Genomic DNA, 27,693 nt, shown 5'->3' with positions numbered 1-27,693 from the left:
CCACATCAAATTACATTTGCTGCCGCTAGGGTGCGTCTAGATTTCTAGGCTAGCTGGAGAGAGGATCACAGAAAAAAAACAATTTAGACCTGATCATTAGTTTGTGGCATTTTTAAAAAAAATCACCTTTATCACTAGCCTAGAAATCTAGACGCGCCCCTACCGGCAGCAAATGTAATTTGATGCCAGGGCTAGTCTAGCAACTCTCCATTGGCTTGTGAGCTCCAGAAATAGAAACTTAATCAGGCCAATGAAATCCTGTATAGAGTCGTTAGGTGGGCTTAACATAATGATTGATGGCAGAGTTGCAACGGTTTGGCTTGAATTCCCTGCTACTTGAAAACAAATAAGATGGATGTTGCTGTTGGCGAAGTGTGACACGAGTTAAGCTTTTATTAAGTTGGCAACTAGCCAACTAGCTCCGCTGGTGGGAAACGCATGGGACTCCTAGCGCTGCCGCTGTCCTATTGCGTGCAGAGGGAATTTGAAAGACAACTGATTATCCCGCCCCTCGGACTGAGCACTGCGAACGGTGAGTACCCAGACCCTACATTTTAATCAGGCTACTTTATCACTGTATTTGAAATAAGTAAAGATTTGTTATTTGGCCGTTCAGATAACTGAAATCTAGAGGACTTGTCTTGCAGATTTTCATCACATCTTTCCAGTCCATAAATTGCACTTGTGGTAGACACAGTAGAAGAAGGAAAAAAAACCCCCACAAACTCATAATTTAGAAAAAAAATGTAACAATGTAAATTTCAATGCCCGAGAGTGTTGTTTTTAAAAGGCTGCATCTGTTTCTGGAGTTCTCTCTGTAAACAAAAGTCATGCAATCATTTCCAAATCTCCTCTTCTCAGAAGTTCTTTTTAAGTCTTCAACAACTTCTCAGTGACTCCGAGAACAAGCAGCCAATCCTGCCGGGACGGCCCATCATCTACATGCCCCCCCCCCCAGATGCCACAACCCGGGACGGAAACCACGGTTACGCCTCTGTCCGCCTCTTTGAACCCAGTGCCGCGGCTGCCTCGCCACCTGGGGTGGCGTCCTGGTAGTCACTGTTGTACGGGTAGTAGTAGAGGTCTTGCTCCACGGCCATGAGGAGCCCGGGCAGGCCCTTGCAGCCGCCCAGCTGGGAGGAGAAGACCACGTTGGGGATGCTGTCGAAGCCATCTTTGCCCGCTGGGTGCGGCGATGGGATGGTCCTCAGCAGATGCCCGTCGCTCAGGCTCCACAGACGTGTGTAGCAGTCCTGGCCAACTGCAGAGGGTGGGAAACCGAGGGAGGGGTTTGTCCTTTTAGTTACAGTTTTAATTATTCATACAGATTTTTAGCTACCTTGTTCTAAAACAAAATGGGACTCGATCAATTTTCCAGTGCAGTATTTAAGAAGATGAAGGGGAAAGAGGAGAAGATGAATTTTCATCAGGGTGAACAATAAAGAATCTGTTATATATAGCAGAGTTATTTTTCATTATCAATGACCTTTAATAAGGGAAAAGAACACGTTGAGATTGTTATGTCTTTTTCGAGTGGACCCTAGCCAAGAAGGCAGCACACAAGGCAGTTTATCCCAAGAATGCTGCACATTCACTTAAACGTCATCTGCCTCTTTCTACATCAAATCTAGCAAGATCAGTTTTGTTAGAGTCAAGGTCATTCCTCATGAGTCTCTCACCTGCCAGAAGTAGCCCCTCTTCCTCGTTGACATGCAGGGGGAGGTAAGCATACTCATTATGGTGGCCCTCATAGTTCTTGACTGGTCGGGTCGTACGGATATCCCACAACTTGATCTTTAAGTATCCCAAGAGACAATAATAAGGAAATGCATTAAACAGTAAGAGATTGTGTGCGAGTGTGTGTGTGTATGTGTGTGTGTGAAAGTGACGTGTGTGTGTGCCAATAAGAGAACAAGAGGGTGAAAAACTACACTTTCTTTCAAAAGCTTTTTTAGAATTAAGCGTCAGCTTGGTTGTAACAGCATCTTTACTGTTATATTCTGCTCCTTTCGTGTTCACTCGGACACTGAATATCTTGTTTATGGCCAAGAGGGCAACTCTTTATACAACTTTGATACACGCATAAATCCTTCAGCATCTTTACCTGCTCATACTAGGGGCAACACCCAACCAGATCCACGTAAACAGGTGCACTAGAACTATTTTTTGATTTATCTTTTAGATTTATCTTTACTCAATCAAAACAACAAAACAGCAATTTGATTGATATTACCTGAAATACACAAATAAATAACAGGACTTCTTAATGTTTTTAAAAATGGAGATATAGCGTTTTGGAACCAAACTCTTCATATATGAGCTGACTAACGTGCCTTTCTGGCATGAAGGCAATTGTCAAGACACGAGAGTTATCATGAGTTATTAAGAGTTTGCCATGTCTGACCTTGCCCTGCATGTCAGAGGCGAGGAGGTAGTTTTCGTCCTGTAGAAGGCGGACTGAGGTGACGGCCGAGCCCTGCTGGAAGCGACAGGCCTTCCAGCTGTGGTCACGCCGCGAGCGTTGCCGCAGGTCGATGCTGAAGATCTCTCCCGAGCGACAGCCGTTGAAGAGCACTGGGGCCTGAGAGAAGTTAATCAACAGTTAAACCGACTAAGGTACCTGCTAACTGGGCCACCCACATCAGGCTTGGGGACAGATTAGATTGTCATAAAACTTTTATTGCAATCCAACTGTAATTTTTGGGGTTAAAGACCTGTGACTCACAGACGCTCAGCGATATCTGATGTTGAATGATTGTGGAGATAGTTGGCCTAAATATGCTAGATTTCCCTCTACAAGTCCACAGAAAACTCCACTCAATTTTTCTGTTGATTTATGGGTTTCATCAGGTCCCTTTCCACAAGTGTATACAATCAAGCACCTAGATTATGAATGCAGACTGCATGGTGCTTGATTAATACACCTGTGAAAAGGGAACCCATGAATATGTACACTTTTCAGTTAAGATTAACACCACACATCAACCCTACCTAATAAACGGCAGAATGTAAACTCAGTTAATATCCATTTAAGTGTTTCAGTGAATTTTTTTTTAGTCGGACACAACATGATAACTCACACTACATGTTTGAATCGGACATGATTGCTGTGCTCATTCTGGAAGACAGCAGATAAACTGACATTCCAGAAATCCGGAGCTGACTTTGATTGTCTTCTTATCATGTGTGAGCCTTAACTACACAACAAATCGGACAGGAATTTGGCCCAACGAAAAAGTTGTTTGCACAGACACATTTGGGTCTAAGATTGTGTCAAAAACACACAATCTCTGCTTTGCCATTAAACTTATCCCATGTATACTGATGGTGATACTGTATGTGTCCCTGGCCCTAACTATGTCAATCAGGCCAAAGTGGAACTCTCAGACTCCAAAGTGGAACTCTCAGACTTACAAAAGAATGTCAGACTGTCCACTCACCCTGAGAGCAAATTGTTGGGCGAGCACGTCACTGCCGACGCTGTACGTCTGCCTCCTTCCCGTCACAGCGTTCGTTACAATCACTTGCCGCGAGAGACCTACAGATAACCAGACAGATGCATTCTTTTTATTTATGTCTTAGGCCGGTGAAGTGACCTCCCTCTGGGTCTGTTCTGCACCTCTTGAACCAGGCTGTGCCAGCTATGCCCCTTTTCCTCATCCTCTCATGCCCTTCGCCAGGCTGTGATGTGGCCTCCCTCTTTTCCTTTTGACCTGTGGATGCCATCTGAGCGCCTGACTGATGAAGTTGGCTGGATCTTTACATAAAATGTGACTGATCCAATTCCATTTCCTCTTCCAGGTCTCCATATTTCATATTCATATTTCATATATATGGTGGAGCAGTGGTAACTTCACCGCCACTGGCAATTAGTCTGCTAATTACCACCAGTCAACATTAGTCACAGACACAGTATGTTTAGAATGTTTCTTTCCCTCTAACTCACACACACACACACACACAATGTCGGGATCTTAGTATTCACCCGTGCTGAATGTCTTGTCAGCCTGTGGATTGAGACACCAGGCACACGACCAGACGGTGGAGATCTTGAAGCTGCACAGCATCCCTGGCTGGTCTGCAACAGCAAAAGGCACCACAGATTATGAAAATCACACTACCATAACTGCATCTGGAGTGACAACCTATCAGACCTTTACATAGCATATCCACAGTTAAGCAGATCAAAGCAGGGAAGGGGTTGGTGAGGTCTTACCAGGGTTGGAGTTGCTGAAGAGAGAGGCGGGCAGTACGCTCACACAGCCTGGAGTTTCCGATATACTCACAAGACACAAGCTGCAGGCTGAGTTAAGGAAGAGTCAACAATGGTGATGTCTCAAGCAAGTCTCCTCTTGTGGTGTGCAAAACCAAGACAGTGAGAGTGTTTAACCATATCTCTAACTGTAGCGGGGGGGGGGGGGGGGGGTGTACTGGTGATGGCAATGCTTCAGGTAATAACATACAGGCTGATGTGGAGATATTAGAATGATTGGGGATCCAGTGTGGTTCAAGCAGAGTAAAGGATACAGCACATGCGAGTCTGCATGGGAAACAGAGGCCCAGCATATGGAGTTCACCTGTCGTCCAATAGACAAGACTATTAGCTTAGTCAAAATGTTACAAAAACAGCAAACAATCATGTGGGGGGAACGGGTGTTTGTTTGGGTTTTGAGTTTTAACAACAATGGTCTCAAAGAGAAAACCTGTTACAGCGATCGTGAATGTTCCGACTCGGAATGGTACTCCAGAGTGTGATTTGTGGACTTGGAAGGTGGCAGTTGTTAAGAGCTCCTCACCTTGCGGTTGGTGAAGTACAGGTTGTCGCACATCTCCACCGACAGGGAGCCCTTGCTACAGCCGCCGAGGTTCATTATGCCGTACTTGCAGCCGCCGTGCGACACGTCGTTCACCGTGAAGATGCGCTCGCAGGTGGAGTCCGCCTGATGGATGACAAACAGACAAAAGAGACTGAAGACGCTGGGCAAGCAATACAATCAAAAGATGCATTCTGAATAATAATGACTATAACGATCAATAATATGATGATCAGATCATTTGATTTTATGGCCCTTTCGGTCAGCAGCACTATAGCTATTGGATACTCACCACAATATGGCGGAAGTTGTCTGTGTTGGGAGAACTGGAGTCTGAACTCTGAACCTCAAGCTTGTATCGCCTCATCCCACTCACCTTCAGTTCATGGATCAGCCTGGGAACAGACCAAACTGCCTTCAAATATCAACAGCTGCAGTACAAGTATAAATACTATTTTGAGTATATTTACTTATAAGTGCTCAAGGGCACTTCAGCCGTTCCTACTGGTCAGGGTTCGAACTGACAACCCTCCGGTTACAAGTCCAAAGTGCTAACCAGTAGGCCACGGCTGCCCCTAGTGCTTTAAGAATGTGGTGTGAAAGGCATAAATGGCCTTTACAGTTGTCAAGACTCAAGGTGCAATGGATATCATCACTTATTTCATACCTGCAGTAAGAACTGGGAGGGAGAAGGCCTAGGTGTCTGTTTTGTAACAGAAGAGACGTGTTCAGTCCTGTTCGTGGGGCTTTCTGTAATGTGGGCATGAAATATAGTTCTTTATTGAGAGATCTCCTCATGCTGTACTGTAATGTATGTCTTGCAGCACTAGTTGTTGGAAGTTATAGTTGACTGAATAGCTGTAATCAAATCCGGGTCGCCCATAGAGTTACAAAACATAAAGTGCTATGGTCACCCACATGTGGCACGATGGTGACTTGGTGACCCAAGCCAGCCAAGACACTTTACATCAACACCCAAAAACTCCTCTGCTGCTTACCTTCCTGGGTTGTTCATCCTCTAAAAGCATGGCAGACCTCCTTTGTTCATGTTCCTTTGCTCGAAGCATTTCGTTGGTCAAGGGGTTGCAGTTGTTGTGTCCAGGCAGCAGGCGGAAATAACGGTTCTTCTCAGGGTCAAAGTAGAAGCCTGGTAGATCTGTAATATAAAATGTTTTGAGTGCAACAGCCGAGGGAAAGCCGTAGAGTTGGTTGTAGAGCTGGGTGCATTCTAGGTATTACCCACAAATCAAAGATTTGCAATCTGGTTTTGCAAAAACTTTGTTGGTATTTGAGCTCATCAGCCAATCAAATTTCTCCTCCCCCTATGCTCCAGGTTGACAGGTTGATTGTTTATGCCTCTGTGTAAAACACTATGTTTCTCATTTACAAAGCCAGTACTGAATGGACAGCTAAAAGGCCTTGGGAACCCATTAGATTAGAACCATGGACCTTTCATGCTTACCTGGTGCAGTGGATGTGGAGGATGTTAAGGACGTGGTGCAGGAGGATGCACTGGACCCGGCCTCTGCACCATCATTGGAGGCGCTGTAGCGGTCTGGTGACTCGTCATACCCGCTGCTAAAATGTAAATACACACATGTCAAATATGTCGTTCTAAAACGGTGATGTAGGCACTGTACAGTATTCTTATTGAACACCGCACCTTATAAAAGCTTTGTCCAGTTACAATCATAGACAGTGAAAGAAAGGTTAGTCTATAACCATCCTCGTTCTTTGTGTAAGTGTGGTCCAATTTGTTAACTGTTTGATTAGTCTCTAAGCAAGCGATTTGACAGCTGTCACAAATCATCATACCTGTGATGGGATCTGTTAGTGGACGGAGCTCTTCGCCATTTGCCAAAGTAACGCCCGTGTCGACCTCTGCCTCGCTTCATTCTCTGTTTGACATAATAGTTAAAATCAGTGTTTCTAAAAGCGACTAAAAACACCCACATGAAACGATGTGTTTACAATGACATACAAGGAGCAGATTAATCGGATATATAACATGGTTATCATGTGGGAGATTATCTAACTTTACGTCTGAAATGACATCTAAAAACCTGGTTCTAGGTAGGCTAGCCTAGCCTACAACAGGAGTCCATGGTTTCCCCACAGGTAATATATTAGTCAGGGCATTGCTCTTGACAGCTGTATGATAAATCCGCGAGTACATTTTTGCCAGGACTAGTAGCCTATGATGACAGAGACAGATAACGACAAATAACTGCTTTGTGTTTAGCTAGCTAGCCTGCATAACTAAACGTAACTAACGTTAACTGCAGCAGTCAACTGTTTTGTTTCATCAACATAACAAAGTTGCAAGCCAGCTAATAAACAAACAAATTAACAACTTTACTCTAGCTAGTAGCCTAAAATAATCTACTTGCCCAACAAGTAAACCAGGTGTAAACAAGGAAACGTTTAAGGGACGAATAATTTAAAGAACTTGAAAATATGGTTATGAAAACCTTTGCTAAAGCCAGAAGCTCACACGAGACATCCACTTCCGGGTAACTCCTTCCATATCAAAATATCACTTTTAAATCTAGAAGGGGACAGCAGGCCAACATGCCCCATATCGAATAGTGAAACGTAGAAATCTATATATCTACCTCTCTGCTGCAATTTAACGCGCAATGGCTCAGTCACAGCCAGACAAACAAAAAAGCACACAAATATCCTATGAAAGGTCCATCCTGGTAAAGCTAACCAACCTTTATCAGCCGTCTCTGGTCTAACGATATAGGGACAAAGTAGCCTATGCGGTAGGCTTTTCTTTTATTTCGTGCTTCAGGTAGGCTATGCCACGTTATAAGTAACCTATCTTTTCTATTATATTTTAATGTGTAAACTGGTGACGATTTAATGCGGTGATTGCGTCTGAAATGCTTGCGCTCTTTTGCAACAGTCCCATGGGAGAGGGACTGATGTGTCTTGCTCGTTTCCTGCCTGATTGCTTTTTTTTTTTTTTTTTTTTTCATTTTCGTGCTTCAGAGACAATAAACAGCAAAATTAAGGTCGGTTGTGGCGTCCATCATTCCACAATATAACCGACTTATCGCAGTTTCAAAATAACAAACTGGAATTGATGGAATTCATAAATTGTGTTTTGCATAGGCACTAGTTTTACTGCCTAATACTAGTCCTTTAATAGAAACGTAGGCCTATGCTATTTTAAACACCTTTATAATTTCACTCTAAAGCTGTTCTAGGCCTATTGATCGACACACAGCCAACTGATGAAGCACATACATGTGCTACTCACTCAGCCCAACCATGGTCTGCATTGCCATGTCCTCCTATAATTACTTTTTTTGGGAATCAAAAGAGTAATGCGTAGCATAGCCTAGGCCTATTCTCCACTGCATAGGCTAATCATTACTACTGGCCATGTTAACTCAAATACAGGTACGCTATGTGATGGTGATATGGAGTGCAAAACAAAACAAAAGAGATACTGTTGTGTAGGCTATAATGTAGCATCATGCTCTTTCAAATGTCATGAAAAATAAAAAAAAATTCAATTGATTGTCATATATCACATCATAAACAACATCATGGCTTGTCGGCCTATTTATGTGTATTTGGAAAAGCATGCACTGTTAGAATAGCCTATGATAGTATGATGATATTGTTGAAATGTGTAACAGCAGGAGCTTTTATTTTGAGAGAAAAGTAGGCTACAACTACTTCCTATAGGTGGCCCTATACATTCTCATAATACATGAAATATTTAACATAGGCCTATATTCAAATCCATAATATTTAACATAGGCCTATATTCAAATTCATAATATTTAATAGCAGTTTGATATTCTCTCAAACATAGGCCTAGAGGAAGCTTTTTCTTCAATTCTGGCACATGAAAATATAAGGACTAATTTGGCTGTTTGTTACGGATAAGACTAAATATCTTCTTGCTCTTCGGTGATTTTTTTTTTAATCAAATAATATAGCTATAACTGCATATTCAGCAAAAGTAGGTCCAAACTCCAGTTCTGGATGGTTTAACATGGTTTTGTAAGCATGTTTGGGAGTGTTGACTTGTCATAAGCCAGGCCTTGTTTAATTAAGCTAAATACATGTTGCATTTTGCCTGTAGTAGCCTAGTAACAATAGTAAAAAAAAAAATATATATATATCTTTATTAGGCTATGTTCAAGGTTTCAGACCCATTTCATCCCCCAGTGGCCCAACTAAGTATAGGCTGAAAAGCCCTTTTAGACCTCACACTTCATTTCCCAGTTGAATTGAAGAAGCCTATCTGGCGAGTTGCCTGCTATTATCTATCTTGAATTTCCCCTGGGGATCAATATAAAGTATCTATCTATCTATTAAATGTAGGCTCGTAAAGTTAGGCTATATTCATTGCATTCGACTTGGAGTGAGGGCTTCCATATACGTTTTGACAGTTTTTGTCTTAACCACGCCTTGTTTCTGAACAGCAGTGTTGTATTGGCCAAAAAGCCGGACAACGGGGCCACATTGGCTGTTTTTTTCATAGGGGTCCCAAAGAACTCAGAGATTTGGAATATTGGGTTACAGTGTGGCAAAATGGCGACTGTCATTCAAAATCCACTGAAGTCGTAAGTAAATTACAATTTTAATTTATTATATTCATGCATTTTTCCTTCGCCAGATATACCCAGGTGCTGTTATTTGGAGTTATGTATTAGCCTAGAGCATAAGAATTGTTCAGGATATAGCCATAAATATACCTGATGACTGCCAGATGAAGTGTCTCCATACATTTTGTTTTATTCTCTGACAGTCTGGGTATTATGCGACTAAGTGAAACAAACTAGGCTATGCTGTTTGATCGTGTCTAATATGCTAAAGATGCATGACTTTCGCCAAATAAATGTAGGCTACACATAACGTTAGAGCAGGTTAGACCAACATTCAGGCTACTTGCAACTCATTTATTTGACTTATTTGACAGTGCGCTTACAGCCTCTCTGAGCGCTGACTGACAATGTCCAACATATTGCTGTAAAAAGCATTCTTGAAAAAAAATTGTTATATGTAGCGAAGTAGGCTACTGCACGAACAAAATCATAGAGAATAGGTAAAAGTAAATGGGGCTATCATTAACACTCAATAGCCTAGGCTACCCCAGAAGAGGTGTTTGTAGATGTGAAAACGAAACATAAGCAACATCGTGCAACTCCGTCGAAGTCGTTTCTTTGTGCACTGTTTGGCATCTCACAGCACTGCGAACAAGCAGACATGCGGCCTCGATAACATTTTTCCGTGCTTGTTGAGATCATGAAGGGAAGTGTATGATCACGGGACGGTTCGTTTAAGGATGTACGCACACCGTTGTTAAACGTAGGGCAAAGGAGACAATTAGCCTAGGTCTACTATTCACGCATGGCATAGCTAGTTGGCTTATACTTTGTTTATGAAAAGTAGCGCGTGTAAATATTTGACTAATAATAACTTGAACTTAATTAGATCAACGTGCCTGTTTCCATTTCTAAAGTCCATTTATATCATGACCAAGCACAGTTTTGTTTTGCGAGAATGAGAAACATTTATAATGTAGGCTATACGGTTTTCAGTGACATTCAATTGACGTTTTGAATCAGGAAGACGCCACTGTGAGATTTCACAGGAACAAATATAGCATTCTTTCCAGACTATTCCGTTAGCCACTTAAACATGTCGGCAAAGAATAGGGTTACTCTTGGAAAAAAAAGCCCTTTGTTCACTTGCTTGTGGGGAAAGTCTCCGGTTGTGGAGATATAAATCAGACATTGATATCACGCCTATATTTTCCCTGCAGTGAGAAATGCGTTTAGGAACCGCCTCCCCCTCCTTCCCTCTGGTTTACCTCTCGGCGTGTTTTACAATGTAGGTAGTCCGCTATGCAAGACGCGAGACTTGTGTCATTCAGTGCCCTTGTATTGTAAGTAATGCTGGATTTGAGCGACAGTGGTCTGTATTAAATTGTAGGCTACGCACTTTTTTCTTTCATTCGTTCTTTCTTTATGTCTGTCTGTCTTTCTTTCTTTCACTAAAATGTCCAAAGAAAAAATACCTCAAACTAGGCGGATCAGATCTCTCCTCATCTTGAATATCACTCGTTTGGCAGGTGGAGAGGAGGAGAGTGGAGTTTTAAGAGCTTCACCCATAGAATGCTGAGCTACCTCTCTCTTTCTGTGGGCAGAGACAACAGCCAGACTCTTAAGTTCCAGGGCTTGCCAGGTGTAATTTGTGGACGGCTTCTGTGAATAAGGGGAACATTGTTTACCTTTCATTATGCGCTGATCAGTCAGGGGAAATGTGATTTGAGCCAGATCTAAGATCTTTTTGCACTATGTTTTTTTTAGAGGGGGTGGGGGTGTACTAATGGATAACACAAGTCTGAAACATAAACATTATCATTAGGAAAGGTTGTATCCTCTATGTGGCTGTATATGGTATTTATGCAACACTGTAAACAAAGAGAATCCGCTCAGCAGTGGGGAATTCAGTGAAACTAGTGGTGCATGCTTTATTACTCTGACCTCCAAAATATGTGTGCTACATATTCAGAGGAAAAGAATTATGCAAAACCTTTGTGTGTGTGTGTGTGTGTGTGTGTGTGTGCGCGCGTGTGTGTGCGTGTGTGTGTGTTATATACACATCTGCGACCTGTGTATGTGGACTCTTTGAGTGCTGGAGTGGTTGTAGATTAGCGATGTCCCAGCGTACTGTCCCTCTGTCCCTTTGGGCCCATCTGTTGGGATGAGTGGTGACGGAGAGGTGATGCTTGGTGCGGAGAGAAAGCCCATCTGCTCCCCCCCAACTCCCCATCGCTAACTTGGCCTCCGAGTGGCCAGCACCCCCCACGCACACATCCCAGAATGCATCAGGAGCTGAGCAGGATAGCGCCTCATACCGCGCACAGTCTGTCTGTAACACACAGGTCCTCCAGTTGTTGCAGCCCCCCTATAAAAGAAAAAAAAAAGCTTCACTGTCTCTCTGTCCTCTTGTCAGTATGTAAATTGATGTATTGTGTAGATCTGAGCATGTGTGTGTGTGTGCTTGTGTGTGTGTGTGTACACACCACACACAGCCATGGGAACCTGGTCCCCTCCCCCCCCTGTGTTGCGTGTGAGCCCCGGTGGTATGGGGGTGAGGGGGTGGGGGGGGGGTTGAGCTGTCTGTCTGAATGAATTTGGCCGGTGCTGCAGAGCCGCTGTCATAACACGGAGGTAGCCGGAGCCTTTTGTGTGTCCCAGCCGGGCCAAAGGGGCCGCCCCCATGCCGCCGTTTATGCCGGCACTCGGAGGAGCCATTAGGCCCCTTTTTCCTGTGAAGCACATATGATCTGCATGTCTGCATGTGTTTCTTTATGCTTTAGACAGGAGAGAGAGAGGGAGAGAGGGAGAGAATGTGTGTGTGCATGCGTGTGCATGTGTGTATTCTATTCTAAGTGTCCCCCGTGCATTCTTCTGCCAGTGTAGGGTCTTGCTAGCAAGACAGAGAGAGAGAGAGAGAGAGAGAGAGAGAGAGAGTGTGTGTGAGAGAGAGAGAGAGAGAGAGAGAGAGAGAGGAATAACAATTTACCTCAGCTTCTGGTACATCCTGTGCCATAGCCTATATGAAAGCAATGTCTTGTGTGTGTGTGTGTGTCTCTCTATCCTCACTCTCTCCCTGTTCTCCTCTCCCTCCCCATCTACAAAGGAGGAGTGTGGCCAGGTCTATGGGGAACATGACCTTGATCTCCTCCTCCAATGCCCACTGGCTTGTCTGCCTCCTTAACCCCCCGCCCTTCTCTCCCCTCCTCTCCTTTCCTCGCTTCTCTCTCCTCCTCTCTTTTCTTCTTTTCTCTCCCCTCCTCTCCACTCTTCTCCTGTCCTCTCCTTTGCTTCCATCCCCCCCTCCTCTCCTCTCCTCTCCTCTCTTCTCCTCTCCTTTGCTTCCATCCTCCTTTTTCATTAGGCCCCAGCTCAGGTCCTTCCTGAATCTCTTTCTCTTTCTCTCTCTCTCTCTCTCTTGTCCTCCAGTCAGATCTAGTTGAGAGAGTGCAGGTGATTATGAGAGGCAGTCAACATATCCAAAAGCCATTTGATCTGGGAGCGTTTCTGTTGCTGGAATAGAGTGTTCTGTTATTCTTGCTGTTGCTGTTGTCATGTTTGTTTGTTAGTTTGTTTGTCATGTGGCTGCTGGCATGTGGCTGAAGGCAAATATTTATTTTCATTATTTTATTTCCACAGAAGAGAGAATTAAATACATAGTTGCTTGTGCAAAGTATCATGCAATATGTACCGTAGAGCATTTTAGGACAACAATACACCCTGTGTGGAATCTGAAATATTTCACATCATGGTTGAAAACACAGCCACAAATCATGAGCAAATGCGAACTGCATGGACTGCTTCCAAATATGTGATTTCCAAGAAAAATATATGTTTTAGTTTATGGCAAGAGTAGGATGTCTCTTCTGCTTTAAGTATATTTCTTCTCCATCTGCACTCTTATGTTCTGGTGTGACATGTGATACTGCTTTTTCATATAGCACATCACTTTTGATTGGCATCTCTCTCTCTCTGCTGCGTCACTCCCCTCCCACATAATGTGAAATTGAAAACACATTTCTCTCAACAATGGAAGCCTATAGGTTTACTGGCTGTCATAAAATCCAAGTGCTTTGTCCAGCCCAGAGGTTATGACGGTTTGTCAAAAAATTTACTCAAACTCAAAATATATACCACAGCTATAGTACATGATTTCCTGGAAACTTTAATGCTTCCCTCTTCATCATCCACCAAAGCATCACTCTGGTTTCTCAGGTCTTTTTCCACAGGCCTTGTTACATTAGGACTATTGTAACTACAGATATTACATGATTATAGTCGCATGATCGGTGGTCACAGTACAACGATGTCGCAGTGGTTAGGTACCCCCACCTCAGGGCCCGAATAAAGTCCTGCGTCTGTGTCCCGTGCACGTGGTACGTGACGAGAATTGCGTCATCAGCGCAGCATTTGTGGGGGTGTAGTGTGCCTCCCAACATATGTGCCCGTGCGTCAGTGTGCACGGAGGAGTGTGCCACTTCCTTCAGTGGTGAGGTACCCTCATCTTAGTGGCTGGATGGCCAGTCCTTTTCTGCGGTGTGGGGGTAATTCATTGTCAGTTGGATTCATGAGCGTGTAACAAGACTGTGTGGTCCTGTGTGTGTGTGTGTGTGTGTGTGTGTGTGTGAGATATAGTGGGACAGCTCTCCCCCCAAGTCCCCACTGCCTCCCATAAAGCAGCCTTGACAGGGACAGATTGCCTCTCCCTCAGTCCTGGTTCCCTCCAGCCAGTGACCAGTGCATCCAGCCACTGTGTGCTGAGGTTCTTCCTCTCTGGAGAAAACCTCTTTCTACGCCAAACTTCCTCTCATGAACTTCTCCTGTCTCCTTTCTCTCTCGTTGGGCTGTCTGAACATGCAACAGAATTATACATAGATAAAATCAGTACACAATACTCCAGCCGTGTTCATCCAAGTATGTGTCAGTGAGTGTCTACATTATTCTGTTTTCATTTCAAATCTGCAACACTTTTAATTTCAAAATTACACCAATCATTCACACTACTCTGGCATTTTGTTTAAGCCCCTGATGTATTGTTTTGTAGAGTTCAGGTCCAGTGCTTATGAAGAGCGTGGCACTGCTGTGAGGGTTTGGTTATGGGGAGAGGGGAGCCATGGTGGGATTAGTTTGATTCTGTTTGTTATGTGTTATGTGTTGTGGATAGGGGAGTGTGTGTGTGTGTGGGGGGGAGGGGGGAGGGGGGGGGGGCGGGTAGTATGTCAGAGGCAAGGAGCTTAGACAGAGGGACATTTTAGGTTAGAAAGAGGGAGCTGGGGCACAGGAAAACAGAGGGAATATATAGAGGTGAAGATAAAATAGAGAAGAAGGGTGTTTGGTGAAACAGAGAGGGGGGGGGGTTGAAAGGAGCTGGTGTTGAAGAGAGGATTGGGATGAGGAAAAAGAACATCATATATGCGACTATAACTATAATCATGTATATTACATGATTATAGTCGTATAATCACACAGTCGCATATACTGTATATATTTAAAGAGAGGCAGAGAGAGAGGGGCTGGTGTAGGGGACACAAGAGATAAAGATCTCCACGAAGAGGCACTGTTTTCTTCCCAATCTAAAAGTGGTTCCTCCGTTTACTTAAAATGAAGGGGCTCCACTTGGAAAAAGGGGGAGAGACAGAGAGACAGAGAGAGAGAGAGAGAGAGAGAAAGAAAGAGAGAGCCTTAGAGAAAAACAGTGAGAGTGAGTAAGAGTTACAGAGAAAGGCAGAGGGCTCATGATTAAGACTGCCCAATGGAATACACTGCTTAAGAAAAAGAACCCCTTTGTTCTTCCCTGTCCTAAGCGGACTCTCTCTGCACTAAAAGACTGAAGGCGTTTGGGTTTCTATGCAGTATTGAATATTCATCAAGACTCCGTCCTTCCCTGAGTGTTTGTTTCGCACGTCTACATGCCATGCTAATTATCACAATGCTGCCTGTGAAAGAAATAATGATAATGGCTAATTGGCCTGGACGCCATTGGTTATTCATAGGCACCTGCCGTCGTAGTGTGCGCCGGTAGGCTGTCTCTGACGAGGGTGGAAATTGAAACACAGTTTAATCACAGTGAGTGAACAGATTCTCCCAGTCGTCAGAGTGTAAAAGAGCAGCAATAACAATGAAAGTGAAACTGAAATGTACGTTTCAATACTGAGAAAACATAATTGTGGTCTATAATTGTAATCGCAGTAATTATCCCAGATGTCTGGTGGCGAGCTTCCTCGATGTCCTTTCCTGTGTTCTTTGTCCTTCTCAGTGCACTCTCCCTTTCTCTTGCTCTCTCTCTCTCTCTCTCTCTTTCTCTTGTTCCCTATTTTATCTTGCAATCTCTATCTATTTCCTTCTCAATCTCTCTCTCTCTCTGTCTCTCTCCATCTTATTATCTTTTAAATCTTCTTTTTCTCCCCCACTGCTACTCTCTCTCTCCCTTTCTCTCTCTCTCTCTCTCTCTCTCTCTCTCTCTCTCTCTCTCTCCTCTGGCCCGGCCTCAGCACTGTCTCTTTGTAAGAGTCTGTCTTTGGGACGGCCTGAGAGAAGGGGGCTCCCCCCTGGTCAATTTGGGCCTCTGTTGACGTGGAAACATTCCCCTTCTCCTGTGTTCCCTCACTCAGGAGTGTGTGTGTGTGTGTGTGTGTGTGTGTGTGTGTGTGTGTGTCTGACCAGTACTCATGGGCTCATAGTGCTTGAGTTGATTGGTCACCTCAGGGTCAGACCCTCAGCTGCTTATGGTCAGCTTCCATAATGGATTCAAATGCAGATAGGATGCAGATAGGTGAAAGATGCAGTCCTGATAGAATGTCTTGTGTTTGTGTTGGCTTTTTCTTTGGGGCTGTGTTTCTGCAAGGATGAGACTGATTTGTTTGAAAGTCTACTCCAGTGGAGGCCTAGTGGCTTTGTTGTTGTGCAGAGCAAGATGATATCATCACATGTAAATGAACAGCCATGACACACCAGATAGAACTCTTCCTTTTCTCCTTCTCTGCAGAGAGCTCAAGAATGAATTCCTCACTCTAAAAAGCATTCCATTTATTTTCACACCTCCCAATGTTTGGTTGACATGTTAAAAGGTCCAGGAAACTGACAGAAGGGCTGTGGAGAATAAAACCAAACAGGGCATAGAATGCCTCCCATTATGTAAAGTTTACATTACTTATGTAACCATACATGGCTATTGTGTACCCTGAATACCCTTGCTGCTGTTCGGTAAAATTGACCGCCGTGTGTGTGTGTGTGTGTGTGTGTGCGTGTGTGTGAGTGTTTGTGTGTGTGTGTGTTTGTGTGCAGATATATTTGCCTATATGGGTGGTTTAGTTGCATGTCAGTGTCCCTGCGTTGCATTGTGTTGTTGCCTGTTCATGCGAGTGCTGAGAGAGCACTAAGCCCTCTGACCCACACCATCACTGTAAAGACAGCTGCCCACTCAGGCATGCTCTGACAAAGGCACTCGCACAAGTAGGACACAGTCAGATTTGATCCTCTTTCGCTTACATAATGGCCTCACCAGCCTCGAGGAGATAACACAGGCATTTCATTTTACATGAAGAAATAATGTACACAGCAAACACTGGAAGCGAGAAAGAGATAAAGCGAGAGAAAGAGAGATAGAAGGGGGGATATGGTTAGAGAGAGAGAGAAGAGAGAGAGAGAGAGAGAGAGAGAGAGAGAGAGAGAATGGGAGTGCAGTACACAGAATAGAGTTTTAGAGTTGACTTATCCTGGGGAATTGTAGATTCTATCACAGTGAGTTTGGGTGTGGGTTCACTGGCGTTATATAATTCTTATTACAGTTGAGTGCCGTGGCAACCCAGTTTTTTTTATTTATTTTTTTAAATGAGGCCTGAAAGGTCTCTGTAATGAGCAGTTGTTTGCGGCTATCGACGCCAGGCCCTGCGTGTCTGTTAAACATCTGCGTGTAGTAGCCAGCCTTCTACCAAAGACTCTCACAAGGCTCATTTAAGCCACCAGGCAGCTGTTTGCCTGATCCACAGCAATAAAGACCACTGGCAAATTGCCAAAACCTGTACTGTGCGTAACCCTGTGTAAAAAAAGAGACCTCTGCAGGTCTTGCAGGTCTAAATGCTAAATTCCTCTCAGTTTCAAACTGGGACGGCCACACCGTTTCAATTAGGCCCTGAGAAACCTCTTCTAAAGGGTGTAGCCGGCTAACATGACTCAGTTAGTTAACGGTGATGTAATGGGGTTCTAGAGTCTCAGCATGAGAAAGAACAACAGGCAGTCTTCACTATCTTTGTCTGGCAATCTCTGTAGAGTTTCCTGCTCACCAAGGCTGTCAGCACAGAATTCTTATTGTTTTATTAAGTGTGCTTGCAAAGCACACTTATTGTTCTTCTTTCATTTTATTATTATTTTTCCCGTCTCCCTAATTTTTTGTCAGCCCTAGCGCCTAGGCCATTTGAGACAGAGACACCGTTCCAACTTTAAAACGTCCGGTCAGTACCGGTGTAAGTTGCTCGCGAAGATGACGTCAGGTGGGCATGTCGTTCGTCCGCCATATTGGATTGAACAGAAAGTGAAACTAAATTTTCACAGGTCACAAATTTGGTCCGAACGCCACGAAACTTGACGTACATTATCCTTGGACCAAGCCTCACAAAAGTTACCAGAAGGATTTTTGATTTTCAAAAGCGTTTGCCCGTCACAGTCAAACGAAATCGGTGGCGAAGCTCCGAAACAGGAAGTCGTCCATATCTCAGGAACACTGTCACATATCGATACCAAATTTTGTATTTGAACTCGGGACTCCAATGTGAGGGTGCATAAGATCTGAACATCTGAACGCTAGGTGGCAACGTTGTTTTACATTTCACTAGTGTACTTGAAATAAGGTGTGAGCTTCACAAGTAAGGAAGGTGCAAATATGATGTAATTTATCATGGGAAATTATTGGAAATGTTATTTCTTGTTTATTCTAATTGCAAACCACACACATCCATTCGTAATCACAGTACACTTTTAATACCTTGAAAAGACTCTCATTTCGTTTATTTGATGTTGCCTAGCAACGCAGCTTTCAGAGCAAAGATTCTAGAACAGAGCTTCAGAGAGACACGTTTTGAGTTCGTGGCCAAGTACCTAAAATATCGGTTTCCATGTGTATGTGCTGGATGGTGTGCTTCCTTTATGAAAGTAAGTGTTTTATAGAGTTACAGACATAATGAGTCATGTTGTAGTGGTCCACATAAATGTGCCCCTTCTGTTATTAGAATGCTAAGCGGAGATTTAACATCATTAATTTCTTGTGTGGCTAGAAGCTAGCTAGCTATGTCATAGGGAGGAGATGTTGCTTAGCGTAATGCCATGGTCATTTGATATGAGATGCTTGTACTCATAACTTCGTCACTTGTAACTTTAGGACTCCTATTTTTTTTTACTAAGAGTAATTCAGGAAGCATTTTAGCCCTAAAAGTAGCGCCTGAGTCTGTGACAGCTTAAGCGAGGACTCCTAATAAGACCGATTCACAAACAATGTTTTGTGGTGGCATTTCACGTCGCGATGTTTTGAAATGCGTCTAACAATCACGAGGGAACAATTTTGCATTGTAGGCATAACTAAGTGATGCAGAAACACCACCAACAACAACCAAAACTAGCCTACTCATTGTTTACATGTACATTAAATGTAAAGTTTCATTGTGAATCAAATGAAAAGATTCTCCTCTTTGCAAACGTTGGCATAGGCATATGGTGACAGATTAATTTAATAATGTTGCTGCGTGAATCACGGTAAGCGCAAATTAAGTGGCCACTTCTTAATGGGACTCACTGTATGAAAGTAGGCTAAGTAAAATAGAGATGTTTAAAATAAGATAAAGTTAGGATATGCCCGCTTGACAACGGCAGAGATAACTGGCCTTTGGCCATAGCAACCATCCATTTAGAACGACTGGCCTTCATAGCAACCAAGGATCTTAGCTGTGATTCATGTAGCTACAGTATGTATGCAATGTGATGCAAAGTATAGAAAGGTGATGAAATATACAGAGACAGGTCAAGAAATATAGTGCAATGTAGACAGTAGTATACAGTTGATTTACAGAAGGTGGTTTAGAGTAATATGAATTAAATATAAATATGTGCAGTGTATTAGCAGTTATCTCATACAATAAGTAGAATAATGTATGTAGATGTAGCAGTAACATTATAATAGTAGAAATAATAATATAGATATATGCATTGTATTAACAGAATATAATAAAACAGAATAAATATGGATATTCAATATGACAAATATATAACAGATATGTACATAACATACAGCTATGTGCAGTGTGGAAACGGTGTCATTGTAGTGCAGAAACAACATTATAAGAGTAGTAAGAATAAGTCTATGTGCAGGATGAATAGTATAAAGATCAGTAGAATAACTATGTATAAATGTAATTGCAGTAGGCCTATGTACATTTGTAAATAAATAGAAAACTATGGGTGAGAGGGATCATTTAATTTAATCGTAAAAGTAAATTGCATTCATGTGGATTAATTGTACCAACAACAGGGATTAATGTACCAACAACAAGCAAGGAATGTGAATTTTGGCACATTTTCATGATCCACTGGGTCGTTATGGGCCACACAAAATACGGTGTTGCTAAAATTACTCCTATTGTGGCTATTAGAGACATGCATTCATGAGTATCCAGCTACATTCAATGAGTTAAGTAAAATACATTCACACACACACAAAAAAACATCACTAATGTTGTGGACATTCCTTTATTCTGAGATGCATCAATAGGCTCTCAAAACAATCCCAAACAGACATAAGGTCTTTATAGAGCAAATCCATATAGATTATTTGTCAAATAAACCAGTAAAACAGAATTAGGGGATGGCATATATATAATATTCACACTCATAGCTCATATTTTTAAAATAAATCAGTGAAAAAGTATCCTGACAAACAAGCAGCATTTTAATGCCTTAGTCATATTTCACATTTTTCTCTAGGTTACCTGATAGCCCAGTTTGAGAGGTGCAAGACGCGTGACATTATTTTTTTTTGCAGCCAATCACTGCTGTTGTTTTATTTTATTGATTTGATTTTAGTCATAGAAGCTAAATTCGAAGGCAGGCCACAGGTACAATCCAACGAACCGCATTCACCCCGCAAGGCAATGGTTGAATAGAGCTTTTGAGGTATTGCCACCACTGCTCCAACACTGAAAGGCACTGTTAGAATGCTTGGATCAAGCCAGGTTCAGCATAGCGTATGTCACTGTCTGCTCACGTTGGTGACCGGACCAGGGCAAGCACACTTTTGCAGTTCCCGCCGGAAATGCAGTCTAGTTTATATTTAATGGTGATGGAAATGAGCCGTCACTTGATAATGTGTTGACCAGTGAGCCTCCCTTCTCAGTGTGCAGATCAAAATGGAAAAAAAACTTGTTGACGCTTTTGGCCACTATTTGGAAAATATTTACATCACTTTGCTTTTCCCGAGGAAGTGATTATCATCACACCAAAATGGCATCATTTCTTGGGCTTGTCATAGTAGAGGGCAATCAATGTATCCACTTAACATGCAGGAGAGAGTTAAAAGGGCCATGTGTCGTGCCCAGTGGCCAGTATTTTTAGTGGCCAGTGCTGGGCTCTGGTGCAGAGGTCTTCCCTCCCCCACTGTCTTGTTGTGAACAATGCTGTGTGTTTTGTTATTCCCCCCATCAACTGTGTTTGGCCAACCTCGTGCAGATATCGGTCCAATCAGTGAAGTCTTTTTTAAACACGCCGAGGTGTTTTTCTTTCCTCCTCTCTCTTGTGTGTGCGCACACACACACACACACACACACACACACACACACACAAACACACCACTTTGCCACTTTTTCTCATGTTCTCATGATCTTCCCTTCCTTCCACTCCCTCCATCACCTGTATTTGTTCTCTCCCTCCCCCCCCTTTCTCTCCCTCTCTCTCTTTCTCTCTCTCTCTCCCTCATGAACACTGAGGGCCTTTGTGCCATTGGTCTGGGTAGGAGCTTTGTCCAGCCGGACATTCCTCACATATCTGTGCATTTCTGGCCCTGGGATGGCAGATCTAATCGAGGTGGAGGAGGAGGAGGGTGAGGATGAGGATGAGGAGGAGGAGGTGTGTAACCTCTCGCCCTCCATCAGATCTTAAAGGGTGTTTGGTTGCATGTTGAAATGCAGTACTGTATGTGGTTTAAGTGCATCAATGTAAAGGTTTAAAGGTTTGATTACTAGTTCAATACACAAATGTTTTCCTTTAAACTCTCTCTCTCTATATTTGTATAGATCCACAGCTAAGGCCCAAGGCTCTGGCATCAGTTTTTCAGTGACATTGATGTGGCTGAGAGGATATTTCCTGATAGCCCTGTGTGTGTGTCTGTGTCTGTGTGTCTGTGTGTGTGAGAGAGAGAGAGTGGCAGAGAGAGAGAGAGAGAGAGAGAGAGTGTATGTATGAGTATGTATGTTTTTAAGAAGCCTGCAGCAAATAGATATCAACCAACTATATTACAAGCATAGCTGCTTGAAATAAACCTTACACAGCTTTGACCAATACTGTGGATGATTTGTGATCAAATTAATCTTTGGACTGTGGTGTTTCTGCAGAAGAGCTATTTTCGGAACACAGCACATCTCTGGACACTGTGGCATCTCTTGACAGCGCGAACGAGTTCCCTGCAGTTTGATGTCCTTGAGCGTCAGGCTAAATGCGGCCTCTCTTACGAACTGCTCCTGACGGCCGTCTCTGCTTTCGTCTCTGCTCTCCCTTCATCTTTTAATAGCCACACTCTCTCGCCCCAGGGCGGGGAAAGAGCTTCTGCTTTTGTCCCCCCTTCACACTGAGCACATATAAACACAAACACAAACAAAGAAACAAGCAGCCATAAATTGCTCATGTGATAGATAGATAGTGTCCAAGTTGGCAAAGAAACCACAAAGAAGACAAAGACGTTTCATATCGCTCTAAAACAGATTTGCCTGTGGTCTGAAAAACAAAAACAAAATGTTCTTCCGATGCTTCAGGAAATAATTTCTTGGGGGTCCTAGAAAGCTGCGCAGAGCTGAGGCCCACAGTAAGGTATCAGAGAAAGCCTGGTACTGCCTGCTGTTAGCTTTGGCCAGTTTGGTCCTGCAGCTTTGGCGTCACGAATGCCAGAAGCACAGGTGCTGGGAAGGATTCTCTGCTGTCTTGGTTCAAGTCCACGGACTCAGTGGCTTGGAATGCTTAGGGGTAGAATGGAATGGAATGGAGGCAGAGGATGTTGAGGCACTGACGTTCCCAACTCCAGAAAATGCCAGCCAGGAATGTGGGTCGTGCAAGATGCCTTACAAACAACCTCAAAGTTTCCCTGACAGTTTTGTGGTTGGCAGTGGTCAATGATGGACTTTGGGTATGCAATGTGGTATCAGTCAAAGCTGTGACTGTGTGTGTCTGTTTTGTCTCCAGGTTGGGCGACCAGTTCTACAGGGAGGCCATCGAGCACTGCCGCAGCTACAACGCCAGGCTGTGCGCCGAGCGCAGCGTCCGAATGCCCTTCTTGGACTCGCAGACGGGCGTGGCCCAAAACAACTGCTACATCTGGATGGAGCGGCGCCACAGGGGCCCAGGTGAGTGACGCACCTCCCTGACGCTTCAGAAAGAAGTGTGCAGGAATGACAATAGAGGGAGTGAATGACTAATGAATGGATGGATGGATGGATGGATATGCCGTAATGCAAGCTATGGATGATGGATGGAAATACATGTATAGGCTGTGGATGATGGATGGAGATACATGTATAGGCTGTGGATGATGGCTTGATAGGTGGATGCAGGCTGTGTATGTAGGCTAAGGACAATAGCTTTACAGAGGTAGGTTATGGCTAAAAGGCTAAATGTGGGGAAGAAGCATCTCCTCCTGTTACACACGTACGCATGGCGACTGACTGGACCATCCGTATAGCCTTTGGCTCGTCCAGCGCACTTAACCCTGGGGTCATTTAAAGAAGCGTGTTTGATGTGTGGTAAAGGCCTCAGCGTCTGGCTTCACTGAGGAGAGAGTCCAAGTAGAAACACATTTGCACATTCCGTGCTGTCCAATCCCAGTACCATGACAAAGCCGCGCTTAGAAATTGTGAGCAGATATGTAAGTAGAAAATGGAGTCTCTCTGTGCGGCACCTGTCTGGTGGTAGCCTCGCATTCTTGTCTTTTTGTTTTCATCTGGCGACCTCGGAACAAGTCAATATCAAGATCTGGTTGAGGCGGTTGAGGGGTGGTGTTGGTTGGTTGGAGAATAGCTTGCCTTCTCCTGCAGAACAGCATAAATAGAATCAGCATCTCGCATGCAAAGCCTGCGGGCCCCACCCTGTACTTAGTGGCCTGGCCAGTGTTTATTACATGTTTCAGGCCAGGCTTATCTTCTCTGCTACTTTCACTGTACATTCCTTCTCTTTGTCTCTCTGTCCCTCTCTCTCTATCTCTCTCTCTCTCACACACACACTCACCCTCTGTCTGTCTCTCTGTCTCTATAATGCCTTCATATACTCTCTTCCACTCTTTTTTCATTCTATCTCTCTGTTTTCACTGAGTGAGGAAGAGAGGCATGAACTGTGTTGTCCTGACGTTTCTCATAAGCGCAGATCCGCTGGGATTGGCTGCCCCAGACTGCAGTGTGTGTTTGATTAGTCAGGTCCTGAAGATCACCAAGCCTATCAGGGGTCTGTGGAGAGGGGATAGGGGATAGGGACTGTGTGTGTGTGTGTGTGTGTGTGTGTGTGTGTGTGTGTGTGCTTACTTTGCATTTGTGTGGGTATACAGTACACCAATTTTGTTATATGTATGTTTGTATGTATGCATTATGTGCATGCGTGAGTTTGTGTTCATGTACATGTGTGTGCATGTGTGTGTGTACATGCATGAGTGTGTATATGTATGTGTGTCTGTGTGTGCATGCATCTGTGTGTGTGAGTGTGAGAGTGCAGAATTCATCCACTGATATCCTGTTTGTGCTGGCTCAGGCTTGGCTGCGGGGCAGATGTATACCTACCCAGCCCGCTGCTGGAGGAAGAAGAGGAGGCTGCACCCCCCTATAGATCCTCAACTGCGCCTCTGTGAGCTGCGCCTCGGTAAGACACCTCAGCATTTACAACCCCCCCTCTCTCTTTCTCTCTCTGTCTCTCTCTTTCTCTCTCTGTCTCTCTCTCTCTCTCCCACCATCTCTCTTTGTCCCTCTCTCACAGCCTCTTTCTCTCCTCTATCTCTCTGCCCCTCTCTCTGTCTCTCTCTGTCGCTCTCTTTCTCTCTCTCTCTCTCTCTCTCTCTCTCTCTCCCACCATCTCTCTTTGTCTCTCTCCTCAGCCTCTTTCCTCTGTTTCTCTGCCCCTCTCTCTGTCTTCTTTTCTCTTGGCACTGTCTCTCTTTTCTCTTGGCACTATTCTCTCCTTTCTCTCTCCCTCTCTCTTTCTCTCACACACTCTCTCTTCGCCTCTTTTGGCCCCCATTCTTTGTCCTTATAGAAACTGTACTGTGTGCTGTTTTTTGACACACACACACCTCCCTCCCACACACTCACATGCACACATCCTTACACACACGCCTCCCTCCCACACACACACACCCTCTCTCCCACACACATTGAGCACTGTATCATTTACAGCACTGTACACCTTGACCCCACGTTCCTTCTTATTCTCTCTTTTCTTCCTCTCTTTTAATCTCTCTCTTATACTCTCTCTCTTCTCCTCCCTAGGCCTCTCATTTCCTCTCTTTCTTTCTATCTCTATTTCATTATCCCTCTCTTTCTCTTTCTCTTTGCTCCCTCTGTCCCCATGTCTCTCTCTCTCTCTCTCAAATTCAAATTTTCTACATTCAAAGTTGCTTTATTATCTCTCTCTCTCTCTCTCTCTCCCTCTTCTCCTCCACCTAGTCCATGGTGGCTGGAGGCTCTGTGGTGTTTGCAGGGCTCCATCTGGCTCTGATTACCCCACGTCTCCAGGTTCACCCTGAGCCTAGTCCACACAGCCTCTCTGGGTTCTGGCACCGCTCCCTCCTTTCCTGCCTATCTCTCTTTTCTTTTCTTTCTTTCTTTCCTTTTCTCTTTCATTCTCTCTCTCTCTCTCTTCCACCTGTGACCAGAACCCCAGCAAATGTTGCCCTCATCCACCGCCCCTTTCCAGGGCTCTCCACTCGACCCCCACCCTCGTCCCCCACCCTCGACCCCCACCCTCGTCCCGATCACTGGGCCATGCATTTGGCCATGCAGCATTAGCCTAAGTAAGTTGAGAGAGAGGGCAGGAGGGAGGGAGAGAGAGAGAGAGAGAGAGAGAGAGAGAGAGAGAGAGAGAGGAGGGGGGGGGACAGAGTGAAGTGGACTGGACAGAAATGTCGTATGGAAGAACACTTAAGGAACCTGATAAGGCGAAAGGGGAAAGGATTTGGTAACACTTTATTTGGACAGTCTGCCTTGCCTACAGAGGCTGCACAGATGGTTTGTTAAAATTCACCTTCTGTCTTTCCAGTCGCTCACTTAACCAAACTCAACCCCTAATCCTGAGTCAGTAAACTTTCAACAGATAGTTTGTTTATAATCTGAGTATCTGTAGACAGACTATAAGAGACAATCCAAATGAAGCATGAATGGATTGTGGTATTTGTTCCCTGCATCTCACACACACACACACACACACACACACACACACACATACACACACACACACACACACCTAACCCCACCTAACCCCACCTAACCCCATCTCTCCCTGAGAGCCGTTTGATCCTGCCGTCCATGGCAGTGGCTTCGGGCCCAGAGAGCTGTGTTGTGGGATTTGGGGTCTCTCAAGGCTTATAGGAGTGAGCAGCCCCTAAGTGTGGTGGGATGAGCCAGGGGGAGAATGGAGGAGCCACATTCCTGCTGTGCATAGCTCCAGTTAGCCTGCTCTAGTTAGCCTGCTGTTCATAGTTCTAGTTAGCCTGCTGTTCATAGCTCTAGTTAGCCTGTTGTTCATAGCTCCAGATAGCCTGCTGTTCATAGCTTCAGTTAGCATGCGTTTCATAGCTCTAGCCTGCTGTTCATAGCTCTAGTTAGCCTGCTCTAGTTAGCCTGCTGTTCATAACTCTAGTTAGCCTGCTGTTCATAGCTCTAGTTAGCCTGTTGTTCATAGCTCCAGATAGCCTGCTGTTCATAGCTTCAGTTAGCATGCGTTTCATAGCTCTAGCCTGCTGTTCATAGCTCTAGTTAGCCTGCTGTCCATAGCTCCAGTTAGCCTGCTGTTCATAGCTTTAGTTAGCCTGCTGTTCATAGCTCTAGTTAGCATGCTGTTCATAGCTCTAGTTAGCCTGCTGTTCATAGATCTAGTTAGCATGCTGTTCATAGCTCCAGTTAGCCTGCTGCTCCATAGCTCCAGTTAGCCTGCTGTTCATAGCTCCAGTTAGCATGCTGTTAATAGCTTCAGTTAGCATGTTGTTCATAGCTCCAGTTAGCATGCTGCTACAGTTAGCCTGCTGTTAAATAATGCAATGACTAGTACAAGAGGCCCATGTGCACACACATACCATAGCTATGTCACAAAAGCATGTGGATGTTTTTTGTGTAAGTGTGTGAATTAGGTGTGTGAATCTCTCTGTGTGTGTGTGTGTGTGTGTGTGAGAGAGCACACATGGGTGCATGTGTGTGTGTGTGTGTGTGTGTGTGAGAGAGCGCACATGGGTGCATGTGTGTGTGTGAAGAAGAAAGGGTAATGGAAAAGGCAATTATACATAACAGGAGTGGATCATATGTGGGGGTCTTTGAAACAATGGCTGCTGGACTGGTATAGAGACGGCCTTATCTTAAATGCCTCTCTGCTTCCAACCCCCCTGTTCCCCTCACTGCCTCTCATTAAAGATGGAGTGGAGGTGTCGTGTGCAGTGCTAACACTCATAGCTCTAGCCTCTCTCTCTCTCTCTCTCTCTCTCTCTCTCTCTCTCTCTCTCTCCTTATGGTAATCACTAGCCTTGTAGAGCAAGGACAGAAACCCTGGCTCTGCTGTTGTGGTTTTAATTGTAAATGGCAGGTATAATTAGATATCGGCCCCTAGAAAGCTGATTGACATAAAGACTTTGAATCATGTGGTCATATCTTTGCCTTTCCATACTGTCTAACATCACCCCCCGCTCTTTCAGCACCATACCTGACTCCTGCTGCTGCTGCTGGCCTCCCATTGGCTGTCGTCATGGTGCATTTGGAGTCAGGGGTTCAGAAGGGGGCAGGGGGCTCGGCCTGTGTCTTCAAACAGCCCCAACCCACCCACCCCTAACCCCCTCTGTCTGAGATCGAGCGCAGTACACAGATTATTCAGCTAGGCTC

At 44.3% G+C, this 27,693-nt stretch overlaps 2 protein-coding genes across 10 annotated transcripts in view; one reads left to right on the top strand and one right to left on the bottom strand.

Moving 5' to 3' along the window:
* Positions 1 to 470: 470 nt before the first annotated feature.
* Positions 471 to 7,552, bottom strand: wdr21 (WD repeat domain 21). 6 transcript variants are annotated; one of them, XM_042095921.1, is made up of 14 exons: positions 7,286 to 7,387; positions 6,630 to 6,712; positions 6,277 to 6,389; positions 5,813 to 5,970; positions 5,482 to 5,564; positions 5,107 to 5,209; positions 4,797 to 4,940; positions 4,528 to 4,577; positions 4,217 to 4,296; positions 3,986 to 4,078; positions 3,441 to 3,538; positions 2,405 to 2,581; positions 1,680 to 1,794; positions 471 to 1,261 (listed from the first exon to the last, which is right to left on the bottom strand). In XM_042095921.1, the coding sequence occupies exons 2-14, from the start codon at positions 6,707 to 6,709 to the stop codon at positions 987 to 989; spliced, it is 1,569 nt and encodes a 522-aa protein (XP_041951855.1). In that variant the 5' UTR covers positions 6,710 to 6,712; positions 7,286 to 7,387; the 3' UTR covers positions 471 to 986. The 6 variants fall into 6 exon arrangements, with proteins under 6 accessions (XP_041951855.1, XP_041951857.1, XP_041951853.1 ...); XM_042095923.1 differs by lacking the exon at positions 7,286 to 7,387 and adding an exon at positions 7,205 to 7,277; XM_042095919.1 differs by lacking the exon at positions 7,286 to 7,387 and adding an exon at positions 7,532 to 7,552 and having other exon boundaries at positions 472 to 1,261; positions 6,277 to 6,392.
* A 1,563-nt stretch (positions 7,553 to 9,115) lies between these two features.
* Positions 9,116 to 27,693, top strand: part of LOC121711354 (zinc finger protein DPF3) — a 46,582-nt gene continuing 28,004 nt past the window's right edge. Inside the window, exons 1-3 of one of the 4 annotated variants that reach the window (XR_006032290.1) lie at positions 9,116 to 9,403; positions 22,817 to 22,977; positions 24,368 to 24,475. Coding sequence is in view for 2 of the 4 variants with exons in the window: in XM_042094881.1 (XP_041950815.1) it covers positions 9,372 to 9,403; positions 22,817 to 22,977; positions 24,368 to 24,475 (301 nt within the window). In the remaining 2 variants the exon portion in view is untranslated. The remainder of the gene's footprint in view (positions 9,404 to 22,816; positions 22,978 to 24,367; positions 24,476 to 27,693) is intronic. The other 3 variants (XR_006032291.1, XM_042094881.1, XM_042094883.1) reach the window with 3 other exon arrangements.

This window comes from Alosa sapidissima, chromosome 6 (genome assembly GCF_018492685.1).
Source record: "Alosa sapidissima isolate fAloSap1 chromosome 6, fAloSap1.pri, whole genome shotgun sequence".
NCBI lineage: Eukaryota > Metazoa > Chordata > Actinopteri > Clupeiformes > Clupeidae > Alosa > Alosa sapidissima.
The sequence above is the reverse complement of the archived record's forward strand: the minus strand, read 5'-3'. Positions and strand labels throughout refer to the sequence as shown.

Excerpts from the sequence above, each read along its gene's own strand:
- wdr21 (XM_042095919.1), bottom strand. The coding sequence starts at position 6,709 with ATGAAGCGAGGCAGAGGTCGACACGGGCGTTACTTTGGCAAATGGCGA. Across the intron at positions 6,393-6,629 it reads ACTAACAGATCCCATCACAG|CAGCGGGTATGACGAGTCAC; the intron begins GTATGATGATTT and ends TTTACATTTTAG. Across the intron at positions 5,971-6,276 it reads CTCCACATCCACTGCACCAG|ATCTACCAGGCTTCTACTTT; the intron begins GTAAGCATGAAA and ends TTTATATTACAG.